The sequence below is a fragment of the Physeter macrocephalus genome, chromosome 4, assembly GCF_002837175.3.
Source record: "Physeter macrocephalus isolate SW-GA chromosome 4, ASM283717v5, whole genome shotgun sequence".
NCBI lineage: Eukaryota > Metazoa > Chordata > Mammalia > Artiodactyla > Physeteridae > Physeter > Physeter macrocephalus.
In genome coordinates, this window is record NC_041217.1 from 101,364,183 (window position 1) to 101,388,959 (window position 24,777).

A 24,777-nucleotide genomic window follows, 5' to 3' on the forward strand; every position below is an offset into this window, starting at 1 on the left:
GAAAACTGGAAACAACCCACATGTTTATCAGCAGTTGAATGGACAGTTGAAGTATAATCAGCAATAAAAAATAACTACTGGTATACAAAGTAACATGGATGAGTCTCAGAAATACAGTGAGTGAAAGAAGCTAGACATGAAAATACATAATTTCCTTTACATGAAATTTTTAGAACAGACAAAATTAATACTGACTGTATTATCTGTTGCTGCATCTGGGTACCTCAAGGCTTCTCAGAATGTTGCAGTCAGGGTCATCTGGGACTCCAGTCTCTCCTGTGCGCTTGATTGAGGTTGGTCTACTTCCAAGCTCACTCGTGAAGTTGTTGGCCTCCCTCACTTCCTTGCCACATGGCCCTCCCCGTAGGGCAGCTCATAAAAAGCACAGAGTGAACAAGTGAGAAACCACAAGATGGAAGCCAGCTTTTTTTGTAACCTAATCTTGAAAGTGACACCCATCACTTTTGTTACATTCTTTTCATTATAAGTCACTAGGCCTAGCCCATACTCAAGGGCATGAAGACCAGAGGATAGGATCATTGGAGACCATCTTACCCATCAAACTTAATTTAAAAGTAATGTTTTGTATGTAATAATGCAAAATGTACTTTTAGAAGGCTTATGCACTAAAACGTTCATCTTTTGGTTAATGCCTAAAATTCCAGAGAGAGAGTCAACCCTACAATTTAAGAGTTTTAGTTAGTAAAATATAGACAATCATGGGAGAGTTTCCCTTTGGGCCTGTGTAATAATTACTGTGTTTTTATACTGTATTTTCCCCAAATCCACTTCGGGTAAAGAAGAGAGCAGGTAAAGAAGGTAGAGATAGGGAAACATGGCAGACCTGGTAAGCTCGCATAAAATAAAAACAATACTTTGCAGTTTTGCCCCTGATCAGCAGACCAGCTCAGTCTTCTTATATTATGAATATGTACTAACATTTTAATCTTAGTATTTAATGTTTGTTTTTTGAACTTTTTAGATTGTAAATATTTGGGAGTGGTTTTTTTGTTTCGTGTTAAAGGGGCCATGCTTGTAAGTGAACAGTACACACTGGTGTTCTAATACTCTCCCAATTTTCTACACCCACTCCTGTGATCTTAATTTCTATTTTCATGCATTTGCTCATGTTAAAGTTGTCATATATATTAAATGAGTTAATGCATGTAAAGCACTTAGTACCCAGCATACAGTAAGTGCTCTACTATTACTATGATTGATGCTGTTGTCCTCTGCTGCTTTGATCTCCACTACCCACCTGCAGTTGCTTCATCTTCCTTCCTCTACACCACTCTACCTCCTCTTCAAATTTAGCCTGTCTTCTGTTCTTTCTCTTACCTACTCTCATTGCTACTTGGCCCTACTAAAACTCCTTCTTTTTGCTCCTTACCACATTCCCCTTGACAGTCAATCTAAACTGTTTTCATTCTTCTGAGCAGATGAATCACCTTCTTCTTACAGAGATTGTTATCTACCTCAAATCCCCTCCTCTTCTCCCCGCTTTAATTTCCCTGCATTTATAGTCTCTCTGCTTCAATTATCAACTCTTCCCTCTTGCCTCAAAGGAAGGAGCATTCTTTTGTGGCTAACTCCTCCATCTCCATTTTTTAATTCCGTTCTTTAGTTGGGATTAGGCTTGCTGCAAAACACAGAAAACCCCCAAATAACTGGTTTTAAAAGAGGTGTTTTTCTCAGGTGAAACAGCTCTAAAATTAGGCTATTTAGAACTGATACAGCAGTTCCACAACTTGTCAGAAACTCAGTTTTTTTCTTTGCTACTGCTCTGCCATCCTTAAAGCATGGCCCTCATCTTCATGGCACAAGCTTGCTGCTTGAAAACCAGGGAACACAACTTTCCACAAAGTGAAATGAAGTTAAAGAAGGCAAGGAGGACCTCCTCTCTTTTAAGATGTCCCTAGAGAACTACACAACACTTAATTGATCCGTAATTAGTCCAAACCTAGCTGTATCTGGCTGCAAGAGAAACTATGAAAGGAGCTATTTAGCTGAATGGCAGTGTGCCCACTGAAAATTCTGTACTTTGTGACTTTAAGAAAAAAAAAATTGGTTTTCTGTTCTAAAGTAAGGGAGAAGAGATTTGATGAGGCACTCATTCTCATCTCCAACTACTGTTTACTTACTTCCTCAATCCCTTTCCATTACCCTCAAACATATCCTAGCTCTCCACCCTTTATCCTAAAAGAAAAATCAGTGTCTCTTGATTCTAGTCATTCTCTTCCTTTCACTGCAAAACCTTTTTAAAAATCTCTCTCCTTTACAATTTAACATTTCTTCTATTCTGCTTATTCCCAATTCCTACTCACCATTGCACTTTTAAATTATATAGCTTCCTGTATAATTATATAGCTTATATTATTATTATATTATTATTATTATATATTATTATATATAATTATATAGCTTCCTATATAAATAGCTTCCTATATAATACCTAGCCCCCGAATTCCTGGGCATTTAACATATACATCTTTTAACCTGAACCACGTCTTTAAATTTTATTTTATTTATATTTAACTTCACAAGTAATACAAAAGTATATGATTTTTTTAAAGGTATTATAAATAATGCAAACGTCTCCTTCGGCCATACCCATGGCTGCATTAAGACCTCTGCTGAACAAATGAGAGGATGGACGTAGTAGAGCAGATGATGCTATTTTCAATTTTCTTTTTGAATTTTTGAATTTTATTTATTTTTTTATACAGCAGGTTCTTATTAGTCATCCATTTTATACACATCAGTGTATACATGTCAATCCCAATCGCCCAATTCATCACACCACCACCCCCACCACCACCCCCCACTGCTTTCCCCAGGTGGTGTCCATACGTTTGTTCTCTACATCTGTGTCTCAATTTCTGCCCTGCAAACCGGATCATCTGTACCATTTTCTAGGTTCCACATATATGCGTTAATGTACGATATTTGTTTTTCTCTTTCTAACTTACTTCACTCTGTATGACAGTCTCTAGATCCATCCACATTCCAACAAATGACCCAATTTCGTTCCTTTCTATGGCTGAGTAATATTCCATTGTATATATGTACCACATCTTCCTTATCCATTCGTCTGTCCATGGGCATTTAGGTTGCTTCCATGACCTGGCTATTGTAAATAGTGCTGCAATAAACACTGGGGTGCGTGTATCTTTTTGAATTATGGGTTTTTTCTGGGTATATATACTCAGTAGTGGGATTGCTGGGTCATATGGTAGTTCTATTTTTAGTTTTTTAAGGAACCTCCATACTGTTCTCCATAGTGGCTGTATCAATTTACATTCCCACAGATGATGCTATTTTCCAATTCGTTCGTGTGTAACGGGGACGAGGGCCCTAGGCCACGCCGGGAAGGTCTCTCCCTGCACAAGGCTGCTCTGTCTTCTACCGCACAGTCGTGAACGCTAATACCCGTCTTCTTCTGGCTCCCGGGGTGAGACAGCCTTGGCCTAGGTCGGAGGGGCGGAGGCGGTACGAGTTCGCGAGTTCCGGGATTCTCGCGGGAAAACGCGAGTGTGGCGCTTCTCTGACGCACTTCCGGAGCGCGGAGGGGGCGCCGCGGCGGCTGCAAGCTTGGAAGATGGTGGTTACTAGGTCCGCGCGGCCTCAGGCCGGGATCCAAGCCACGTCAGTTGAAAGCTCCCAGCAGAAGGTAGGAGATCTCAAGTCTTCCTCATTTCTAATCGCTGCTTCGCAGAACGGTGCTCAAGGAGGTGGGAGGCGCTGGGGTCCCGCGGAGCCTGGGGAGGAGCGGCAGAAAAGCCGGAACTGGCAGCGCGCAGCTGTGTACCAGGCTCCGCGCTAAGCCTGTAGCTTCCTCTTCAGACCTCACTAGGGTCTTTTAATGTAATGCTTGGCAGGAAATAGAGAGATTAGGTAACTTATTTTGCGGTAGTTCAGCTCCGTAATGCAGATGCACAGCTCAGGCCTTTTAATCTTACTGCTAACACCGTGCTAAGGAGGATTAATTTCGGCCACCAAGCGTGAGCCTCATTAGCTGGATTGGATGGAGAAAGCACCATTTTCACGTGGGAAGACTGGCTGTGCCCCGACAGCACCTCCTTCTGGCGTGGGGAGGGCTGTGGTGACGTCAGCTAGTAATTCAGTGGCGCTAGTCGTCCGCTGCCTCTGATGTTGCGATGAAGGGAAGGGAGCATTAATTCGCTTAGGTATGAAAACGTAAGCTCAGCGACCGATTCCATCTTTCGTCTTTTTCTATATGTATGTCGGAATGTAGGTCCACCTAGCATACGTGACTTTGAGTGGAGAAAATTTTCTTTTTCAATTATTTGTTTTCCCTAAAGTCAGATCCAGGACTTAGGTGACGCTAGTGAGGCAGGGCCTGCAAATGCAGAGTCAGATCCGGTATTTAAGTATTGATTTTTTTTTTTAATTGTGGGTGGTGATGGTTGTTGTTATTGTTTTGAATTAATCTTGTTTACTGAGTTTTTTAGTGCCCTCTTAAAATTTGCTTCTGAGGGGAGTGCCTCATTCACTTTGCTCTTGTCCCAGCCCTACGTAAATCACAATGTATTTTCACTGGCTTATAGAATTCTGCTGCCACAAGAATTCAAGCACATCCAAAAGGCCGGAAGGAATCTCCATCTGATGACCCAAGTATTGCTGAATCACAGACCACTAGGGAACAAAGTCCAGCTCCTAAAACCAGGAAAAGGAAGAGCAGAACTACAGGTTCATTACCAGGAATGAACAAACCTTCTACTGATGGAGAGATCTCTGAAGCAGAGTCAAACTGTTCTTCTGTGTCTGAGGCCCAGGATCCCATTTTAAGAGTAACTAGGAGAAGGCAGATCTTAGTTGCAGGCACCCCAGTTTCCAGTGTAAGGAAAAAGCTGAAAATAACTCTAGTAAGTGAGTCTCATACTGAAGAAGAAGTCTCTGAAGCAGAGTCACATATTTCAGGTATTTCTAGAATTGTGCATCCCACAGAAATAACAACAAGAACCAGGAGAAGTAAGGCTAAATCCCAAACTGATCCAAACCAAGAATCCCATGTGGAAGCTAATTCTGATGCTGAGTCATCATGCTCAGACATTTCTTCATTTTCTGGAATTGCAACTAGGAGAACAACAAGGAGTATGCAAAGGAAATTACAGGCACAAACTGAGGAGAATGATACTAAGATTGTACCAGGAAATGAAAAGCAAATCATAAATACACCTGTGAATTTAGAGGATTCAGATACCAGACGAACTTCTTCTCGTTTACTAGCAAGATCGCTTTCTCAGATAAATAAGCCAAATATCTCTAATAATGAAATTTATGATGACCCTGATAATGACTCCTTTGGAAATTCAGGAAAAAAACTAATAGTGCAAAAACACCAAAGTTTTAATATAAGAGAGGAAAAACAGGACAACGTTTCACCTCTCAAAGAAATAACAGAGCAGAATTGTAAGAGCTTAGATGAAGAAGCCAAAGGAATAACAGATGCGGGAAAAGAAATTAATGAGAAAAATTCTCAGTTGAAGAGTCTTTCTGAACTTCAGGACACTAGCCTTCAGCAGTTAGTTTCACAAAGGCATTCAACCCCCGAAAGTAACAAAACCACCTCAGCATCCTCAAACCTGAACTGTGAGGCTGTAATGAAATCATTAGCTCAAACATTTGCAGTTGTGGAAATGGACAGATGGAATGAAGAGAGAAACAGCAGCATGAAAACAAGTGACTGGACAGAACTTGGTGATAGTGGTGATAGTGATGAAGAAGAGTGCACAGTTACAGGTGTTGGCGGAGACATGAGCAAAGAAAGGGATGTAGATTTTGAATGTGATACCAAACTGTGTGAACTTGAGCCCAGCACATCTCAGGATAAAGATGATCGTGTTTTATTAGTTCTCAGCAGTGATGAAAGCCAGCAGTCTGAAAACAGTGAGAATGAAGAGGACACTGTGTGTTTTGTTGAAAATAGTGGTCAAAAAGAGTCATTAAATGGAGACTCAGAAAATACATCACGTGACAATGCATTGTTTGTAATTGACACAACTCCTCGATTGAGTGCTGATAAAAATTTTTACTTGGATGAAGAAGACAAGGCAAGTGAGGTTGCCACTGAGGAAGAAAAGGAGGAGGAGGAAGAAAGTGAAGAAGAACCATCAGACAGTGACGGAAGTAAAGATAATGAGTTTAGTGATGAAGACAACTTACTAAATAGCACAAAATCTAAACTGTAAGTTTTATCTTTATTTTTTAAAGTAAGTTTTTGATACATGTTTGAAGTGGCTAATTTATCATAAAAATATTACAGTCATAGAAATTGAAAAAATTATTACTTTGGATTCTTTATGGAAGAGCTTTTTTATCCAGCATTTCCCTTGTTTATTTGGGTATCTTTGTTAGTCATATTTTGCCCACCAATGAGAGCTAAAAGTACTCTGTTTGGTGGTATATTAAAAATCATCTGTTAAGGTTTTCTTGCATGATTATTAAGAGCAACATATAAAAGGGAAGGGAGGTAACTTGGTTTTTTCTACATGTTGATTGTAGAGAAATTGAAAAATAGAGGAAAACCTGAGAAAAACAATAACCTATAAGCCCATCTACCACCCACTGAAAAGCACTCTTTGGGGGCTGTTTCTTTGGTTTATTTTTTTTTTGTTTTTCAAATTCGTTTTTCCTAGGCACAGGCCCTTGGTAGCAGTGTATCCACTGGAAATACAGGTATCCTTGGTAAGGAACTATCCATTAACAGATGCCCAGTCTTCACTCTAAACCAGTGAAATCTCTGAGGCTAGTCTCAGGTGTACTTATTTTTTAAAAGCCACACCCCCTCCCCAGGATAATTGTAATGTACACTCAGGGTTGGAGAATCACTGCCAAGGCACTACAATTGAATGATTTCACTTTCCAGTAGAGGTTGATTATCAAAACTTTCAACTGCTCAGTTTATATGAATAATTAGGAAAGAAACTGACTGTAAGTCCAAGTGTACTTGTTTATAAAAAGGACTCTTCAGTAATATAAAGTAGAAATTTTTATTACATAAATATAGCAGGAGCCCAAGCCAACAGCAGAAGATTCTGATTTGGTGGATCTGGGGTATGACAGTTATATTGTTTTTAAAGCTCCAGTGGAAAATACAAATGCTCGTTGTTTAAAACTCAGTGATTTAGAGGCACTTAAATGCCCTTAAATTACCCAGGAAAACATTTCAAATTTGGATAACTTAGAAGTTCGGAGTAGAAGACGCCTGTCTTTCTCATTGGCTTTGGAGATGGAAGTATGTGGACGTATATTAACTCACTACCTATACAAGAAGTTGAGCTAAATTGCCAGATGTATTTCCTCCTCTTTTCTGTAATTCTTTCTTTATAAAATCCCTTTATGAAGTCTGTTGTCATGTAATATGGCCTTAATCCTCTTCCAAGAAAAACTAGGGAATAAATTTTGATGTGTTTCCAAAAGGCTTTATTCATTATTCATCCCGTAATTTTCTTCTAAATAAAAATACAGTCTCAATTGTTTCCATTTTGAATTACTAAATGATCTAAAGATCATTTTTTAATCACTTAAAAGTGATCATTTCTCTTTCAGTCTGAAGTTGACTAGCAGCAGCATAGATCCTGGTCTGAGTATTAAGCAGTTGGGTGGTTTGTATATTAATGTCAATGCAGACAAGCTACAGTTGAACAAGAGAACCCTAACACAGATCAAGGAGAAAAAGAAAAATGAGGTAAGTTGCACAAAGCATCCCATTGGTTTTCATAGAACTAACCAGTCACTTCTAGAAATGATTAGTTCTTGGTAAGAGACTAATTTTCCTACAGTGCAACCACATTAGCCTACTGTGCTTCTTTTTTCCCTCTTTCCAGGACAATCATTTCTTCTTTTTTATTATAAAGTCCCAGCTATAAAAGATGAGACTTGAAAACTAAAGTGATATAGGATCAGTGTTACTCTTCTTGCAATTACCAGTTATGATCCCAAGGGTTGTGTTTTTTCTTTTCTTGCTATACTTTTAGTTCTTAACTGCTTTCTGTGTTGAAAATCTGAAAGCTGTGAGTGCCCGCTAACCCCACCAGGAAAAAGAGCACATGTGCGCGTAGACATAAAATTGTACATATATTTTCAGAAAGAAATTACAGGTTAGGTAACCTCATCCAAACCCTCAGTTTCAGCTGTCACCTTGAATGACTTCCAAATCTTTAGTATCAGTATTTTCTAGCCTTGCAGCCTACCCAGGTCTTTAAATCCAGGTTCCTATTGTTTGTTCATTCAGATGTGCTCAGCACTTGACTTCATTAATTGCCCTTCTCTTCCCTACCTAAACCAGTTCCTCCTTTTGCAAGGGAAAATCTGTTTCCCTTTTGCAGTCAACAACTAAGCCTAGGGGATGGTGCTTATATACTTTCTACTCTGCCCCCTCCTTTCCACCCCACTGTCACTGACTAGTGACATCTGTTGTGTTTTTCATCTAGACTATTGTAGTGGCCTCCTTACTCTTCAAGCCATCCTCCATGGTCTTGCTCTATTTCTTTTTCTAAAGATACAAATCTGACCATGATATTCTGTTTAAGTCCTGTAGTGGTTCCTCAGAGCATTCAAGGTGCCTCTGTTCCTCTAGCTCTGACTGTCCACCTGCTGTGTTCTTACCATTGAAAATTACTATAGTTCCCTGAACACACCCTGGTCTTTCCCAGGCCAATGCAGAGATTATAAATCACAACCTTTAGGAAGCATTCTTTGACCTAGTCCTTCCCCCTACCTCCTCTCTGCTTCTGCAACACCCAGTATAGATCTAAGTGATTATTGATCATGTGGTATTCATTGTTATTTTACTGTCTTTTATCTCTGGGCTGGATAATTCTTTGTTGTGGGAAAATGTCCTGTGCCTTGTAGGATGTTTTTAGCAGCATCCCTGGCCGCTACCCCATAGGTGCCAGTAGCATCCATCTCTACCAGTGCACCGTGCCCCCCACCTCAAAATGTCTTCAGATATTGCCAGTTGCTCTCAGTTGAGAACCAATCTAAACCCTACTATAGTACTTGACACACAACCAGCTCTTAATAATCTATTAAATAAATGTCATGCTCTCTTCTCAGACTGATAGGAAAGTCTAGACTGCTGCTGTGCTACCCAGCAACTTCTAGTCCTGAACCTGAATTGAGGATTTCTGAATTGATAATTGACTTCTAAATTGATAATTTCAAATGTTAATGACCAAATTAATATTTGCTGTGTTCCTGTGAACTGTTCTGAGGGCTAAGGAGCACCTGTGTTTAGTTCTTGTACTGGGGAAATGACTAATTACCCTGAGATTCCTTTTAGTCACATACACAGTATTAAGACAGTATTTAATCACCCTAGGCAAGTAACAAAAAATGCAGAAGACATTTAGGAAAAGATTAACAGATCTGACTACTTAAAATTTTTAAACTTACGCAAATAAAAACACCTTAAAGACAAGTAAAAGACCACAGGTTAATACCAAGATACAAAATACATTTCTACAAATTAATAAGAACACAACCCTGTATAAAAATGAAAAATAACCCCCCCAAAATACAGGCATTCCACAGAAGAAGACTTGTATTACAATACATAGCTAATAAATACACAAAAAGATGATCAACAGCAAATGGAAACATTCATGAAGTACCACTGACAAAACACAAAAGGATAATCTCCTGTGTTGGTTATGTAAAGAAAATGGTACTGATTAACTCTTGGTAGGAGTTTATACTACTTGGATGCAAGGCAATTTACTAGTACCTACCAAAATTTAAATGACACATTTTGGAATCTGTTTTACAGAAATAATCACAAGTGTGCAGAGATGATGTTTACAGTGTTTCATGGAAAAAAGTTTAATGGAGACTTATTAAACTATCAAGAAGAAATTGTGCGTTAACAGCTGTTAAAAAGAATGAAGTTGATCTTTGTATGAATTGACGTTGAAAGAGCATCTTTGATATATTGTTGGGTTGCAAAAAGCAGATTTGCCTGATGGCATAATTTCATTGGTGTACCATAAAAAGCATATGTTGTTTAGTCAAAATCTATACTGCTGTTTCTTATCAGTAGTCTAGCTGGTCTCCTCAGATCACAGAAAGCTGTTTTACCAACATCGAAGAACTTATTAAAGCCTAATCAGGTTTTTTCCAGGGAGTTCAGGAACTCTATGGCATTGTTCCTATTGTCTTTCGTTTCCAGTTGGTTGGTGCAGGTGGCTGGTTGCAAACCAGTGAAATGCAAGTGGACACATTAACGTATATCTGGTGTGTGCAGATGCAGATTAGAAAAAGAAATTTGAGATGAATATTGATTTTATAGATTCCCTAAAATAACCCTTCAGTTTGTCTCCTAAAGCATTTTTATTTTCATATAATTTACAAATTTAAGGACAGGAGCAACTTTGCAGTAGTATGTTTGTCCATAAAGAAGGTTAATATATCTGGAGTAGTCATCAGTGTGGGAGATGTTTCCTTTATAAGGCAATAATGTTGAAACAATAATGACATTCTGACATTTTAAAACCAGTTTAATATTTTTGCAGCTTTTGCAGAAAGCCGTCATTACTCCTGATTTTGAAAAAAACTACTGTGTCCCACCATATAGTGAATCAAAGTATAAACTTCAGAAAAAACGCAGAGTGAGTACAGTGACTCATTATTTAGAATGTTTAATGTGTTTGACTATATATGTTCAGTTTATCTAACATGGCTGTACAATTAAAATATATACGTTTCCAAAGAAAATTGTTATAGATATCTAAGAGCCCATAAAATATGGTTCCATAAACAGCGTTTCATATAGATTTTCACAAAGTGAAAGCTCTTTTTTACCTTCCTTAAAAACAGTGGCAGCCAGCATATGAGGTCACTGTCCACACCACACCTTTTGGCTTATAGGTACTGTTCACAGAAGGCTGGGAGCTCTGTTGTGGGCTTTTGTAGGGAACTGAATGTAACCATTAAAAACACTGGCCTATTTAGTCTGCCAAATGAAAGCATAGAAAGTATTTTCTTTAGTAAAACACAGGGCACTACTTCCATTTCAACTAATAAGGATAAAGAAATCATTGAGAGAGCTTAAGAGGAAATTTGAGGATGGTGCTCCAGTAATGTCACTAATATGACCAGAGCACCCTGGCACATGGTAAGCACTCCAATATTTGTTGTGTGAATGAACAAAAAATGAAATTAAGCAAATAACTTGCTAGGAGTTTTCAAAAAATAGAAAGTTTTTGAATTTTAGAAATAATAGAAATTTCTGGACTTGCTGGAGTGAGTAGCTTTCTGAGACAACTCGGTGACTCAGTAAAAGTGTTATTGTCTACATAAAAGCTCCAGAAGTCAAAATGTTTTTTATACATTACATCTTGTGTAGGGTATTCTAGACAATAAAAATTGAAGCTGTGGGTTACTCTCCCAACAAGTCAGCAGTTCTTACTAAGATACAAAGTAAATTTTAAGGAGCCCTCATTTATGAAACTGACAGTGCTGTGCTGAACTTATCAGAGAAATCGCTTTTTTGTGATCTAATCATTTTATGAAAGGTGAATCTGGAGACTAATATATACATTCCTGTAAAGTAACCTTATTTGTTTTTCATGAAATTTTCTTTATAATTTTAGGGGGAGTGAGGTATAGTTTATATACTGCTTATTAAAATTAGAATTTTCTAATTGTTTCTGAAATATGAATTTCAGCAAGAGCGACAAAAAACAGCAGGTGATGGCTGGTTTGGTATGAAAGCTCCAGAACTGACAGATGAACTGAAAAATGATCTCAAAGCACTGAAGATGAGAGCTAGCATGGACCCAAAAAGGTTTTACAAGAAAAATGATAGAGATGGCTTCCCCAAGTACTTCCAGGTATGAAGCAAACAGAATAATGGTAGTGATGTTCTGAGGATTTTAGTTTGGAAAGCACTATAGTGATTTGTTTACTCTTAAATGAATATTTACAGAGCACATCTGCTCAGGCCGTATAATAATGGCCAGAACCCAATTCAGACAGCCACCAGCTTGTAATGGCTTTCCATATAGAAAGACGGTGTTCCAGACGGTAACTAGGTTTCCAAACGGTAACTAGCTTTCATAATTTCTTCTCTAAAAATTATGAAACCTATAGATGGTTTATGTACCATATATGAGTATTATTAGCCTAAGAGCAAGACTCCTTGCAGGATGGGGCAGGGAAGAGGGACTCATGTACACCAAACTCTTCTTTTTTTCAAGGTTCTTTATTCTGAAAACAAGTTAAAAGTTGGTTTCCAAAGTGTTTTCAGATGAAAGTCCAATTGATTCACCCTCTGGTAGCTCTCAAGTTCATTTCATTCTTCTTGGCTACCTTTCTCATGGATTACTGTAATAGTCCTTTGCCTCCAGGTCTGCTCTCCCTTTTGGTTCATCCTCTACATTGTAGGCAGTCATCTTTCCTTTTAAAAATAGCAATCTTTTATGACACACCTCTGCTCAATGATAATCAAGATACTCAATGGTACCTTCAGTGATTCTTATAACCTATAGGATAGAGTGTATACCCTTTAAAGTAGCCCTTCACCATGTGCACCCAAACCAGCTCACCACCCCTTTTTTGGTCACATAGTCTCCTCTTAAGCTCCAACACACTCAGCTACTCATTCTTCTCAGATATGCACAGACTGGTCTAGTCATTCTGACTTTACAAGTGTTTGGCTCTGCCATGTTTGCTTGGTGAAATTTTACCCATACAAATCCAACCTAAAATGTCATCCTTTGTTAAACCTTCTTTACCTCCATTAGGTAGAATTCGCCATTTAGTTTTCAGAGCATCTAGAGTGTTTTGTTCAGCATAATATCAGGTTATGCTTTAATTTTTTAGTTGTGTACCTTTGGCTCTTCTTTGAGACTCTGGGGTCTTCCCTGGTGGTGCAGTGGTTAAGAATCGGCCTGCCAGTGCAGGGGACATGGGCTTAAGCCCTGGGCTGGGAAGATCCCACATGCCACGGAGCAACTCAGCCCGTGTGCCACAACTACTGAGCCTGCGCTCTAGAGCCCGCGAGCCACAACTACTGAAGCCCGCATGCCTAGAGCCCATGCTCTGCTGGGCTTAAGCCCTGGGCTGGGAAGATCCCACATGCCACGGAGCAACTCAGCCCGTGTGCCACAACTACTGAGCCTGTGCTGTAGAGCCCACGAGCCACAAATACTGAAGCCTGCTCACCTAGAGCCTGGGCTCTGCAACAAGAGAAGCCACCGCAGTGAGAAGCCTGTGTGCTGCAACGAAGAGTAGTCCCTGCTCGCCGCAACTAGAGAAAGCCCACAAGCAGCAACGAAGACCCAATGCAGCCAAAAAAATAAATTAATTAATTTTTTAAATTATTTTTAAAATTAAATTAAATTAATAATTTTAAAAAGACTCTGGCCCCCTCACCAGCAGGGACCAGATATTCTTTGTCTTTGTTTCCCTAACACCTAGCACAGTGCCTGGCACATAGTAGACATTGTAAATTTTACTTGGTTGAACATATGAACAGATGCAGAGTGGTCAGTAAGAAGGTTCTAAGTTGGCAGCAATTATGATAACCTAGGAGATCAAATAGGTATATAGTAGAATGTATGTGTCAATTTCGTTAAATTGGAAAACTAAAATAAAAGACTTTATCTGTCCCACTTTTCCTCCTCTGTTTAGACTATTCACCAAGAATTAACTGTCTAGCACTTATATAAAAGGAATTTTGGTTTTACTGTAAACTCTAATGAAGAAATGTCATTAGTAGGACCCAGTGCAGATTGAATAAGTGATTTTTTTCTTTAAGAAACGGCAAAACTAATTTTAATACTGGTAAATTGTAAGCTGTGTTTTCCATTACTTTGTATAAATATACTTTGTTAGAGCTACCCTGAGATATGAAAGATACTTGGCCTTCAGGTATTGCATGACTTATTTCAATCAATCATTCATAGATTGGAACCATTGTTGACAATCCAGCTGACTTCTACCATTCACGAGTTCCTAGGAAACAAAGGAAGAGAACTATTGTGGAGGAACTGCTGGCCGATTCTGAGTTCAGAAGGTAAAGGAATTTATGTTTCACTTAATAATATGTTTGCTTTCCCTTAGAATATGCATAAACTTTAAATTCAAGATAATTTTTAAATGCTTTAGCACAGAGTTTCTAAACAGCAGCACTATTATATTTTTTGGATGGAATAGTTATTAGGGGGGACTGTCCTGTACATTGTAGGATCTTTAACAGCCTCCCTGATGTCTATCCACTAGATGCCAGTAGTGCACTCCCCTCCCCCCCAATTCATGACACTCAAAAATGTCTTCAAGCAGTTTCAGGTGGCCCCTGTGGGGCATAAGCATTCCCAATTTAGAACCACTGCTTTAGAGGGAAGCGTGAAAGTATTTGGCTGACTAGAGGAGAATGAGCCCACAGAGGAGACTGGGAAAGAATAGCCAGGGAGGCATGAAGAAAACCAGGAGAGCACAGGGTCATAGAAGTCAAGGAAAAGGACTTCGCTGGTGGTGCAGTGCTTAAGATTCCGCCTGCCAGTGCAGGGGACACGGGTTCGATCCCTGGTCTGGGAAGATCCCACATGCCGCGGAGCAACTAAGCCCGTACACCACAACTACTGAGCCCACATGGCACAACTACTGAAGCCCGCGCACCACAACGAAGAGCAGCCCCCACTCGCCACAACTAGAGAAAGCCCGCGCGCAGCAACGAAGACCCAACGCAGCCAAAAAATTAAATAAAAGTGGGGGGAAGTCAAGGAAAGAGAATGTCACGGGCAGGTATAAGCCGGAGGGAGTGGTTAACAGTAATAAGTGCTGCTGAGAGCTCAGTTGAGGTAAGAACTAAAAACTTTGGATTTAGTACATGGAGGTCACAGTAACCTTGGCAGAAGGAGTTTTCAGGGGAGTGATGGGGAGGAAAGCAGACTGGAAGGTACTTGAGAGTGAGTTGAAGAAATGAGATAAATCTTTGAATAAGTTTGCTTTTGAGCAAGACGAGAGAGTCACAGCTAGAGGATGGAGTTGGATTTTTTTTTTTTTTTCCTGAGATGGGGGCAATTTGAGTATGTTTAAATGTCCTTGAAGTAGGTATGTGTATAGTATAGACTTAAAAGCATACCTCATGTAGAAACCTGCTGAACTTCCAGATACGTTTAATAGCAAAAGTGAAAATGTTTATCAAGGTTTTTTAAACTGGTGTAATATATAGACATGGAAAACAAATTTAACTCGAGTGTTATGTAAACTGTTTATTGAGTCTGGTTCATTGCTTGTTTTAGAAACAAGCAATGCTCTTTTCTCACTTCTCTCTCCTTGGAAATCTCATCCCCACAGAGTTGTGTTAATCTATATACTGTTGACTTTCTTTCTTTTTTTTTTTTTTTGCGGTACGCGGGCCTCTCACTGCTATGGCCTCTCCCGTTGCGGAGCACAGGCTCCGGACGCGCAGGCTCAGTGGCCATGGCTCACGGGCCCAGCCGCTCCGCGGCATGTGGGATCTTCCTGGACTGGGACACGAACCCATGTCCCCTGCATCAGCAGGCGGATTCTCAACCACTGCGCCACCAGGGAAGCCCTATATACTGTTGACTTTCAAATGTGTATGTCTAGTCTAGATCTCTTCTGAGTCCAGAGCCCATAACCAGCTACTGCCTCAGGAATATCTAATGGGTATCTCACAGGCCCCTATAAGAGCTAACTTGGGGTCTACTGACCTCATCCTCTCTGTACATTCTGGTCCTCTCCCAGTGTTCTGTATCTCATGACCAAACGGCATCACCCTGCATCCATTAGGGCAAGTCCTGATACCTCTTCTCCCTTCAGTCCCATGTTCAAACTGTCAGAGTCCCTCCCATTTTCCTATCTCTCAAGCCTGTCTATTTCCTTCCCCACAGAGGTGTGTGGTACAAGGTGATTGAGTCTTTGCTTACTTAAAATTGACCTATATTTTGTAATCTTCATGATGGCAGTCTCAGAAATTACAGCATGGGTCTCTAGTGGCTGAAAGTTTTCAAAAGCCTTCCTCTACCCTTGCCATTTTTTTCTTACTAGACTGCAAACTCTGAGGGTAGGGACTGCTATGGCTGGCTGGTTCACTGCTCTGTCCCCAGCACCTAGTATGGCTTCTTACACATGGTGGAACTTAGTGCAGATGTGATGAATAGATAGTGAAAATGCAAAAAAAAAACAACGAATTTTAGAAGTGCCTCCCCGCCGCTGCCCCCGCTCTCCCCACCAAAAGGTTACATTAACTTCTAATGTTTGGTTTGTCATACTTTAGAACTTAAAGGTTTGGTTTTTCTTTTTAGATATAACCGAAGGAAGTACTCAGAGATTATGGCTGAAAAGGCAGCAAATGCAGCAGGAAAGAAGTTTCGAAAGAAGAAGAAGTTTCGCAATTAAGATTCACCAGGCAAATCACAAAATTTTACATCTCCCTTTATTTATTACTAAAGATATTTAGAAAACTAACACGACCATCACATAAATTAACATGGCCTGGCCCTATTTATATATAGGGATTTCTCTTTGGAAAAAGTTGATTTTAGAGAGGTTTAATCACATGCCCCTTGGGATAAAAATAGGGGTGTCTACAAAGGATCCACTCATGCTTAGACCCTTTGAGGAGGTAAAAAAGGAAAATAACCTCAGTCATTTAACATTTTTGTAAAGTTTTCAACATTTGGTTATTTAAAGAAAATTTAAAACATTTAGAAAATATCAAGTTTGCTAACATTCAAAAATTTTAAAGTAATATCAAAGATACGTGAGCAATATTGTAATTATTATGTAGAGGTGTGTGTGTAGGGGGGAGATGGTGCCCTTTTGTCAGTTGCACATTCAAGTCCAGAATATTGGTGAAGCTGGGATACAGAGATCTTGTTGCCAGTATAACAGTCACAGTTGAAACCAAAGAAATGTTAAAAGTGTTCCATGACCAAAGAACTAAATGAAGCTATAAAAAGGACTTAAAAGATAGACTACTTGGAAAATTTGGGTTAAAGGTAGAAGCAGGAGAGCTATTTTTCCTTCTATAGCAACTGAAACAGGAGGAAAGATAGATAGATTTTATCCAGATTCAATGTTGTGTTCCAGTGAAGTAGTATTAATATTTTAATTTGGCCAGGAGGTAAAGTGGCCCAGCCTATCTCGTCTCCAGTGGCAGAAATACACATCCTGGCTAAAGCAACTCACGACACCCAAGGAGTGTTGGTCATTTCTATTAATGCTTCTTGGTGGGTTATTGCTTCCTTTATGTAGTTATTCACGGGACGTCTATTTTGTAGCATACTGCTTTCTTGGGATTTCAGTAAATAAGAAATCTCCTATTTTGTGTTTACTGCTTGGGATCATAAGCAGCCTAGTAATAAAACAATGACATTCATAGGTGGAGTTAGTGAAACATCTCTATCTGTTCTCTTTTATAGAAAAGCTTTTATTCCAAGAATATTAAGTTTTGCCTTCTGGGTAAAATAAGGACCTGCTATGAGAGAATTAAATATCAAAACAATAAATAATTTACCCTTTACACATTCTTCCAGAAAGAGACTGGAACTCCTGTTGTTAGAACATTTCTTCAGCTCATGCTACTATGCTGTAAAAACAGTCAAAGCTGTCAATCCTTTTGTATGGTGTTTCTTGGCGCAATTGAGGACTTAACGCAGTTTTTTCTCAGGCTCAAGGTGTGTGTCAACTTTTTATCTATTCATAACTTTCATGCTGGTTTCTGACTAGTGAATGCTAGAATAGGCTGAATTATTTGATACTTCAAAACTGCAGTTATGACATATTTGGTACATTATAGTGCATTTTACAGGGAAAGCAAAATTGAAGAACTCTAATCCTTCTCACACAGCAGCATTAGAGCTCTCTGGATTGGAAAACAGTGATGAGGAACGAGAACTGAATCTAAGCGCCAAGTTCAGCTCTCACTAACCCACCTTAGGGGTGCTCACAGTACGTGTTTTGAGTACCGTTGACTTGAACAACACGGGGGTTAGGGGCGCTGAACCCCATGAAGCTGCAAGTCAGAAACCTTAAGAGTAGGCCCTCTGTATCCACAGTTCTGCATCTGAGAACCAACCGTTCAACTGCTTGAAGATCATGTAGTATCAATACTTTAGTATGGATTTATTGAAAAAAAATCTGTGTTTAGTGGACCTGCCCAGTTCAAGCCTGTGTTGTTCAAGGGTCAACTGTGTTATAGTTACATTTTAACATGTTCTTTTTTTGTCTCCATTGATTCTTTTTTTTAATCTTATATGTATTTTTGTAAGCCACATAAGTAACTTGGAACAAAGTAGAGAGTTACCAACAAATGTAAAATACCTTATTCAGTGAAATAAACTGAAATGCTTCAGCTAAAAATCATTTAAAGTGATCTCTATTAACATTTACTTCAAGGAATTAAAACTGGTAAGATGCATAGTAGCTTCATCTCAAATGTGATCTTCACAAATTTATTTTAAATCTTGAAAACTGAGTATCAAAATATAACTAGGTAAAGGTCAGAAGGAATTCTCTTAGTGCTCCCAGCCTTCTACAAAAATCTATATTTGAATAATGTATGTATTTGTCTTGTTTTTTTTTTTTAAGCAAAGCAACGGTTGAGAAAAAGCTTTAGTGACTTTGGCTTCTGTCACTAAACTCAGTTCACTTACTGGAACTATTTTAAGGCTTAATGACTATCAAGTACCTTGACTTCTCAACTGAAAAGCATTGTAAAGCGTACAGAGTGCTGATGTAGTGTGCTAATGAAAGGAGGGCCTTCAGAATACCTTAAGGTCTTGAAAGATTTCTGAAATGCTTTTAAGACAGCTTATTAAAAACAAAAAAGCCTACAAAGCTAGTTTTTTTTATTTGTTTTCTAAAGTGAGGAAATTAGGGAAAGGAAAATGAAGATGGAAGAAGTTAGAAAACTAACAGTTGATGAAGGCAGGCTCTGAGCTTCCTGGCATCTAACACAAAAATCAGCTCTGTGTTCAGTGTTCTGCCGTAATATAAAAACAAAACAGCTGCTTTAGAGAAACACCATTATACCTATTTTTAAGACCTGAAGAAATGTCGCATGGGTCTCATAACAAGGATGTCAGACTACAGGCCATGCTTTGCTGTCCAGAGGATAAATGGCAGGGTTTTAAAAGGAAGAAAGGCTGTATAGAAATGTTTAATGAAACTTTGAGCAACTGGGATAAATTCAAGGGGTCCCACTCTTAGAAATAGCAAATTATAAGAAAACATCACATGAAAAAAACTTTCAGTACCACTTCTGAAATATGTGCAGAAGCTCATTCAGTTCAATCCCTCAAGCAATGACAACTACTGTTCAGAATAACTACCTAAAACGTCTTACTGAAAGCGTTCAGTTAGGATTGAAACAAAATCATTTACGAACTCCCCAAGCATCTGACTAGAATGTAAAATTCAGGTCTCACTGTTAAACAACTTAAGTGAAGAATGAATGCTTTCAATTTCTAATAGCTGCCCAGAAGCAGGGTCAGTAGCATGACCTGCAGTTAAATGTCTTAAGCAGATCAGTGTTTTATCAAAGAACTGGAATGTCTCAAACTATGAAATGTGAATTTAGATAACTGGAGGAGGTTCTGAAGGGGAAATGGTTATCAATAAATACTGAACACCAACTGTGAAAAAGGCAAAACTATTTTAGGTTCAGGTGATGGGTGGTGGATGATGTATGTTCATTCCAATTATCACTGCATAGAATTGCCCCAAGACTCAGTGATTCAGAACAACCACTGTTTTATTGTTATCTCATGATTCAGTGGGTCAGGGCTTGGCTAGGTGATTTTTGCTCTACATGGTATCGAATGAGGTCGCTCAGTGGTATTCAGCGGGCTGCTGAGCAGATCTGGAAGGCCTAAGACACTCCCTGACATGCCTGACACCTTGTAATATTTTCTTTTAAAAGCATGATGACAATTGAAATTTATCTTCAGTTTAATGGTAGTATAGCATAGAAATTGCTATAAAGCCAAAACATGACCCCCACGCTTTGGCACTGCATAGTGTTTAGGAAGTCCTGCTCTTCCCCACCTGCCTCCTTCCTAGTCACCCCTCCTGAGGGAAGAGGAGTTGCTAACCAGATTGAAGTGAGCCCAGGATACTCACTGGGCTGTAGTTTTACGAATGAACAAAGTTGCTGTATTAACAGGTCAGAAACGATCTGCAGTCAGTCACTTTTGCCCTATTAGAGGGCAGGCCTCTCATCCTCTCTTCCAAACGAGGTGGGAAATTAGACTTGGGGCCTTCTTGAGCCAGGCTTTATCTGTGAATGGTAGGGGATGATAGGAACATGTCATTCAATCTCGGCTTACCTGAGAAATCCTGCAGTCAGGGTTGCTCCTCTAAAGCTATTACATGAGTGGTATACTTTCTTTTCCATTGGCTCATCTTCCTTATGATTACAACCTCCTTGGCAGAATTGCAAAGCAGGAACTGGTAGGTTTCAGGCACCAAAATCCTGACCTCAAACCCCATGCAATGTACTGAAGTTCTGAGGTTTTGTTCATTAAGGGAAGAAAAATGAAATATGGATATGAAAACTATGGTTAGATTTAGTCCAATTACCATATGAATTTTAGCTCTCATATGCAGTGAGGAATACTATCAATGACTTTGAGAGGTGTTCCTCAACCTTTTTAAATGGTAGGAAAGAAATATGTGCACACAGTCATCTATATGAAAAAAAATTTTTGTGAAGTTTTGTTCAGCCCCTCCCTCCTACATCTACTCCTCCACCCCCATAACCCAGGGAAGTTCACAGGAGTAGTGTACTAAAGAGAACAAAAACAAGATACACATTGTAGTTAATAAAATTTTTTATATCTTGGTATTATCAGGAAGACCTATTTTTTCCCATTTTTATATATGTGTACACACACACCAAAATGGCTAGCTATGAGACAATGATAACAGGTCATGGCTTAATTCTATAATGTGAAGCTCATCAAAACCTTGGCCGACTTATCTGTAACATCTGCCCTTCTAGCCAAATCTGCCACTTTACCCACCTTCAACTGTCAGCTGCCCTCACCTGCCAGGAGGGGAGTGGATGTCAAATAAAGTGAGATGAAAAGATACAAAACAACTGGCTCAGTGCCTCTACCTGTGCTTTGGTGACTGCTGGAAGAATCACAACTTCAATGCTTTTCACATATTTTACCTGACTGTAGTCCTTTAGGGTTGACTCTTGGTTTTTCCTTTAGTGAAAATCACTATCCTGATTTAGCCAAAGGCATTTGAATCAAGATGAGCCTGCATTTCCTTCAAGCTCAATCTCATCAATTCCAGTTACCCTCAATTCCACTCCACCTCAGTCAGTCACCATGGACTTACTTGAAACTGGTCAAGATATTGAACTCTGACTACCCCAATCTGTTATCCTGTTAGCCTTCCCTCCAGTTCCCTCTAACCCAACCTTGAATGCACTTTGGAATTATTCGAGGTGTCTCCAAAAGTACTGATGCCTGGGCCCCACCTCCAAAGACTAAACTCATGATCTCAAGTATTTCAGCCCCTCCCATTCTCCCAATCCTCCACCACCATTAGGATACATTTTCCTCCCTAATCAATCTGGATCCGTTGGTCAGACATTTCTTTGTGCCACTAGTCTTGTTCTTCTTTCTTTTTCTGGTACTCTCACCCGCCACTCCCAGCCAAGGAAACGCCCACTTTTCCTTCTGTGACCTCACCTGTCTAGAGAAACGATTCCTCCATGCATCCAGCTGCTATATTCAATAGCTTTTCCCTCTGTCTTCACCTCTTCTGGCCAGGAAATGTTATTTGACACTCCTGACCTTTCCTTCTTGAAGCTCCAGCTTCCCTTGGCCCCCTGCGGGAAGATGAACTTTTGCTTCTCCTATCCCACTATTCTTTTTCCCTTCACTGGTTTTCTTACTCGGCCCACTGCTCCTTGGTCCCCCATAATGCCTACCCTCTTATCTTCTTCCTCTATACTGTCTAACTTGAATGTCTTGTCCTCCCTCACCTTCCGCATTGCTCTCACCTCTCCGCGGAAGGCTCCAAAGTCTCCATCCTTACACTTCTACACCCCTGCTCCAGATGCATAGTTCCTGTTACATGTGATACGCCCACCCATGTATCGTGAAGTCATCTCAAACTCAACATATCCAGAACCAGATACATCATCTTTCTGAGATGAATAAGTGCTTAGCACCGTGCCTGGCACATGACAGGTACTCAAAGGGAAGCTACTATTCCCTGTTCTCCATCTTCCCCATTGGGGAAGCCTTCCTAAAACAGTTTTAATGATGCGTTTCTGCTTTTTTACCTTCTATGGCCTACCTCTGCCTAACAAAACATGAGGAAACCCCTACATTCAAGATCTGACATTCAAGACTATAAAATGACACCACCAGGGGTTTATATTCATCACTCCCAGCCCATGCTCCAAACTTCATTTGTGCTGGTCATCTGCCTATTTCTCTCACTGCTCTGCTCTGGACTACAGGAAATGACATTTCCCAGATGCCAAATTGACTTTGCAGTGAGACACTGACCTAAGACAAGGGCAGGAGAAGCAAGAAGTCAGGGTATTTCTCTCCCTCTCTGCCTTGGGTTGGGTTGCAGCTTTCCCACCTCCCACCAGGCAACCTCCCACCATTGGATACCCCAGGATTCTGGGTTCTGGGAACACCATCTCCTCTCATTGTCCCCCTGGCACTAGGGGTGATAGAGGTTTCCTACTATTGCAATATCTGGGTTGCCTACACTTTCATCACCTGTATGACAATTCCCCATATTAAATTCTCTAAAGTGATGTGTCTTTCTGCCTAGACCCGACAGATAGGTTTCAGCCAAACCAAACTAGTTGATATTGAGTAGTCAACATATACCAAGTGCTGTGCATGCCAGCTACTGTGCTGGATACAGTGAGTTTTCACCTTTTATCTTTGTTCATATGGGTAACTCCACCTAAAATATTTTCCTTGCCTCCAACTCACCTAACAAAATACTATTGACCTTTCAAGCCCATTCAGAAACCAGTAGTTTGAGCATCTACTCTGCAAGGCAATGTGCCAGGTGCTGGCAGTGCCCAGGGAAGGAATGAGACCATCCCAGGCATCACTGAACTGACACTCTACATTTCTTCATAAAATATTTTTTTCAGATTTTTCCCCACCGATAGGTACATTCTTGAAATTTCCATTTGGCTGTGCTTATTTTTACTTTGTTTTTAATAAACGCTATATAGCACTTACTTAAGTGCCAGGCACTGTTCTAAGGACTTCCAAATACAGCTTACTTTATGTAACCATTATGTATGTATGTACATATGAAGCATATTATATACCTATGTAACAATTTAGGTTACCTTTAGGTAAACCTAGGAGGTAGGTGCTACTATTAACCTGATCATTTTATGAATGAAGAAACCAAGGCACAGAAAGGTTAAGTAACCTGCCTCATGTCACAGAGCTAGTATGTATAACTCTGTCACACTTTCATTTTAGACTTGCACTATAGCTATCTGCATACCTATTTCAGCATCAACAGCAGAAACTGCAGGATTTTTTTCCCTTTCTTTTACAGTTATAGAACACATAGTTTTTAGCTGGGACTGTGTCCACCTTGGGGGAAAAAAAAAAGCTAAGATTCCCACCTTTCCATGGGATGTGAGTGAATGTGGTATGTGCAACTTCTGGGAGGTGTCCTTCAAAGAAGGGTGAGCTTGGAATGGGGCTCTGTCCCTTTATCTTCTCCCCACTAACTAGTAAGTTGACCTGATGGCAGGGGCAGGAGCAATCATTTTGGACCATGAGGTGGAACCTGCATTTTGAAGATGGAAGAATAAGGAGCCTGGGTCTCATGATCAAGCAGCTGCCATTCCCTGGACTTTCACATGAGAAAGAAACCTCTCTCTTGGACTTCCCTGGTGGCGCAGTGGTTAGGAATCCTCCTGCCAGTGCAGGGTACATGGATTCGAGCCCTGGTCCAGGAAGATCCCACATGCCGCAGAGCAACTAAGCCCACGTGCCACAACTACTGAAGCCCGCGCGCCTAAAGCCCGTGCTCTGCAATGAGAAGCCACCACAATGAGAAGCCCGCACACTGCAACGAAGAGTAGCCCCCGCTCGCTGCAACTAGAGAAAGCCCGCACACAGCAACAAAGAACCAATGCAGCCGAAAATAAATAAATTTATTTAAAAAAAAAAGAAAGAAACCTCTATCTTGCCAAATCCACTGTTATTTTGAGTTTCCTGTCACTCGTAGCAAAACCAACCCTATTTAATGGAATCACCAATCCGTGGCCCCCTGTCCCTCCCTAGGACGAACGCTGTAAGAAAATGCACTCTTACTCAACTTTGTATTTCTTTCCAATCTGGTTCCTTGCACAAAGCCAGTACTCAAAAAAAAAAAAATATATATATATATATATAGAGAGAGAGAGAGAGAGAGAGAGAGAGAAAGAGAGAGAGAGAATAGAAGGTGGATGAAGTTGTAAAATATTTTTAAAATGTTGATGGATGTACAAAGGCCAAGAGGAAGCTGGAATGAAACCACCCCTAGTCGCTGGTCTTTAGAGTCTGTACTGGGTACAGGTGGCACAAGATGGGAATGTCTCCACCTTTGAGGCAGCTCCCACTTTGTGACTACCTTCCTGGAATCCTAGGTGTGCGAGGTAGAGCAATGAAAGAGGGCACAAAGGAAATAGGTCCTCAAACATGAACACCTATGATTTTCCCTTCTGCACCTTCATGCTTTTTCCTCTGCCCTCTTCCTACTTGCCTCAGAAGAGCAGGCACT

At 40.0% G+C, this 24,777-nt stretch overlaps 1 protein-coding gene across 1 annotated transcript; it reads left to right on the top strand.

Moving 5' to 3' along the window:
• Nucleotides 1-3,327: 3,327 nt before the first annotated feature.
• Nucleotides 3,328-17,019, top strand: DNTTIP2 (deoxynucleotidyltransferase terminal interacting protein 2). The gene is made up of 7 exons (XM_007128008.4): nt 3,328-3,670; nt 4,569-6,208; nt 7,573-7,711; nt 10,536-10,631; nt 11,691-11,855; nt 13,932-14,041; nt 16,299-17,019. Exons 1-7 carry the CDS (start codon nt 3,599-3,601, stop codon nt 16,390-16,392), a joined length of 2,316 nt encoding a protein of 771 aa, XP_007128070.2. The 5' UTR covers nt 3,328-3,598; the 3' UTR covers nt 16,393-17,019.
• Nucleotides 17,020-24,777: the final 7,758 nt, after the last annotated feature.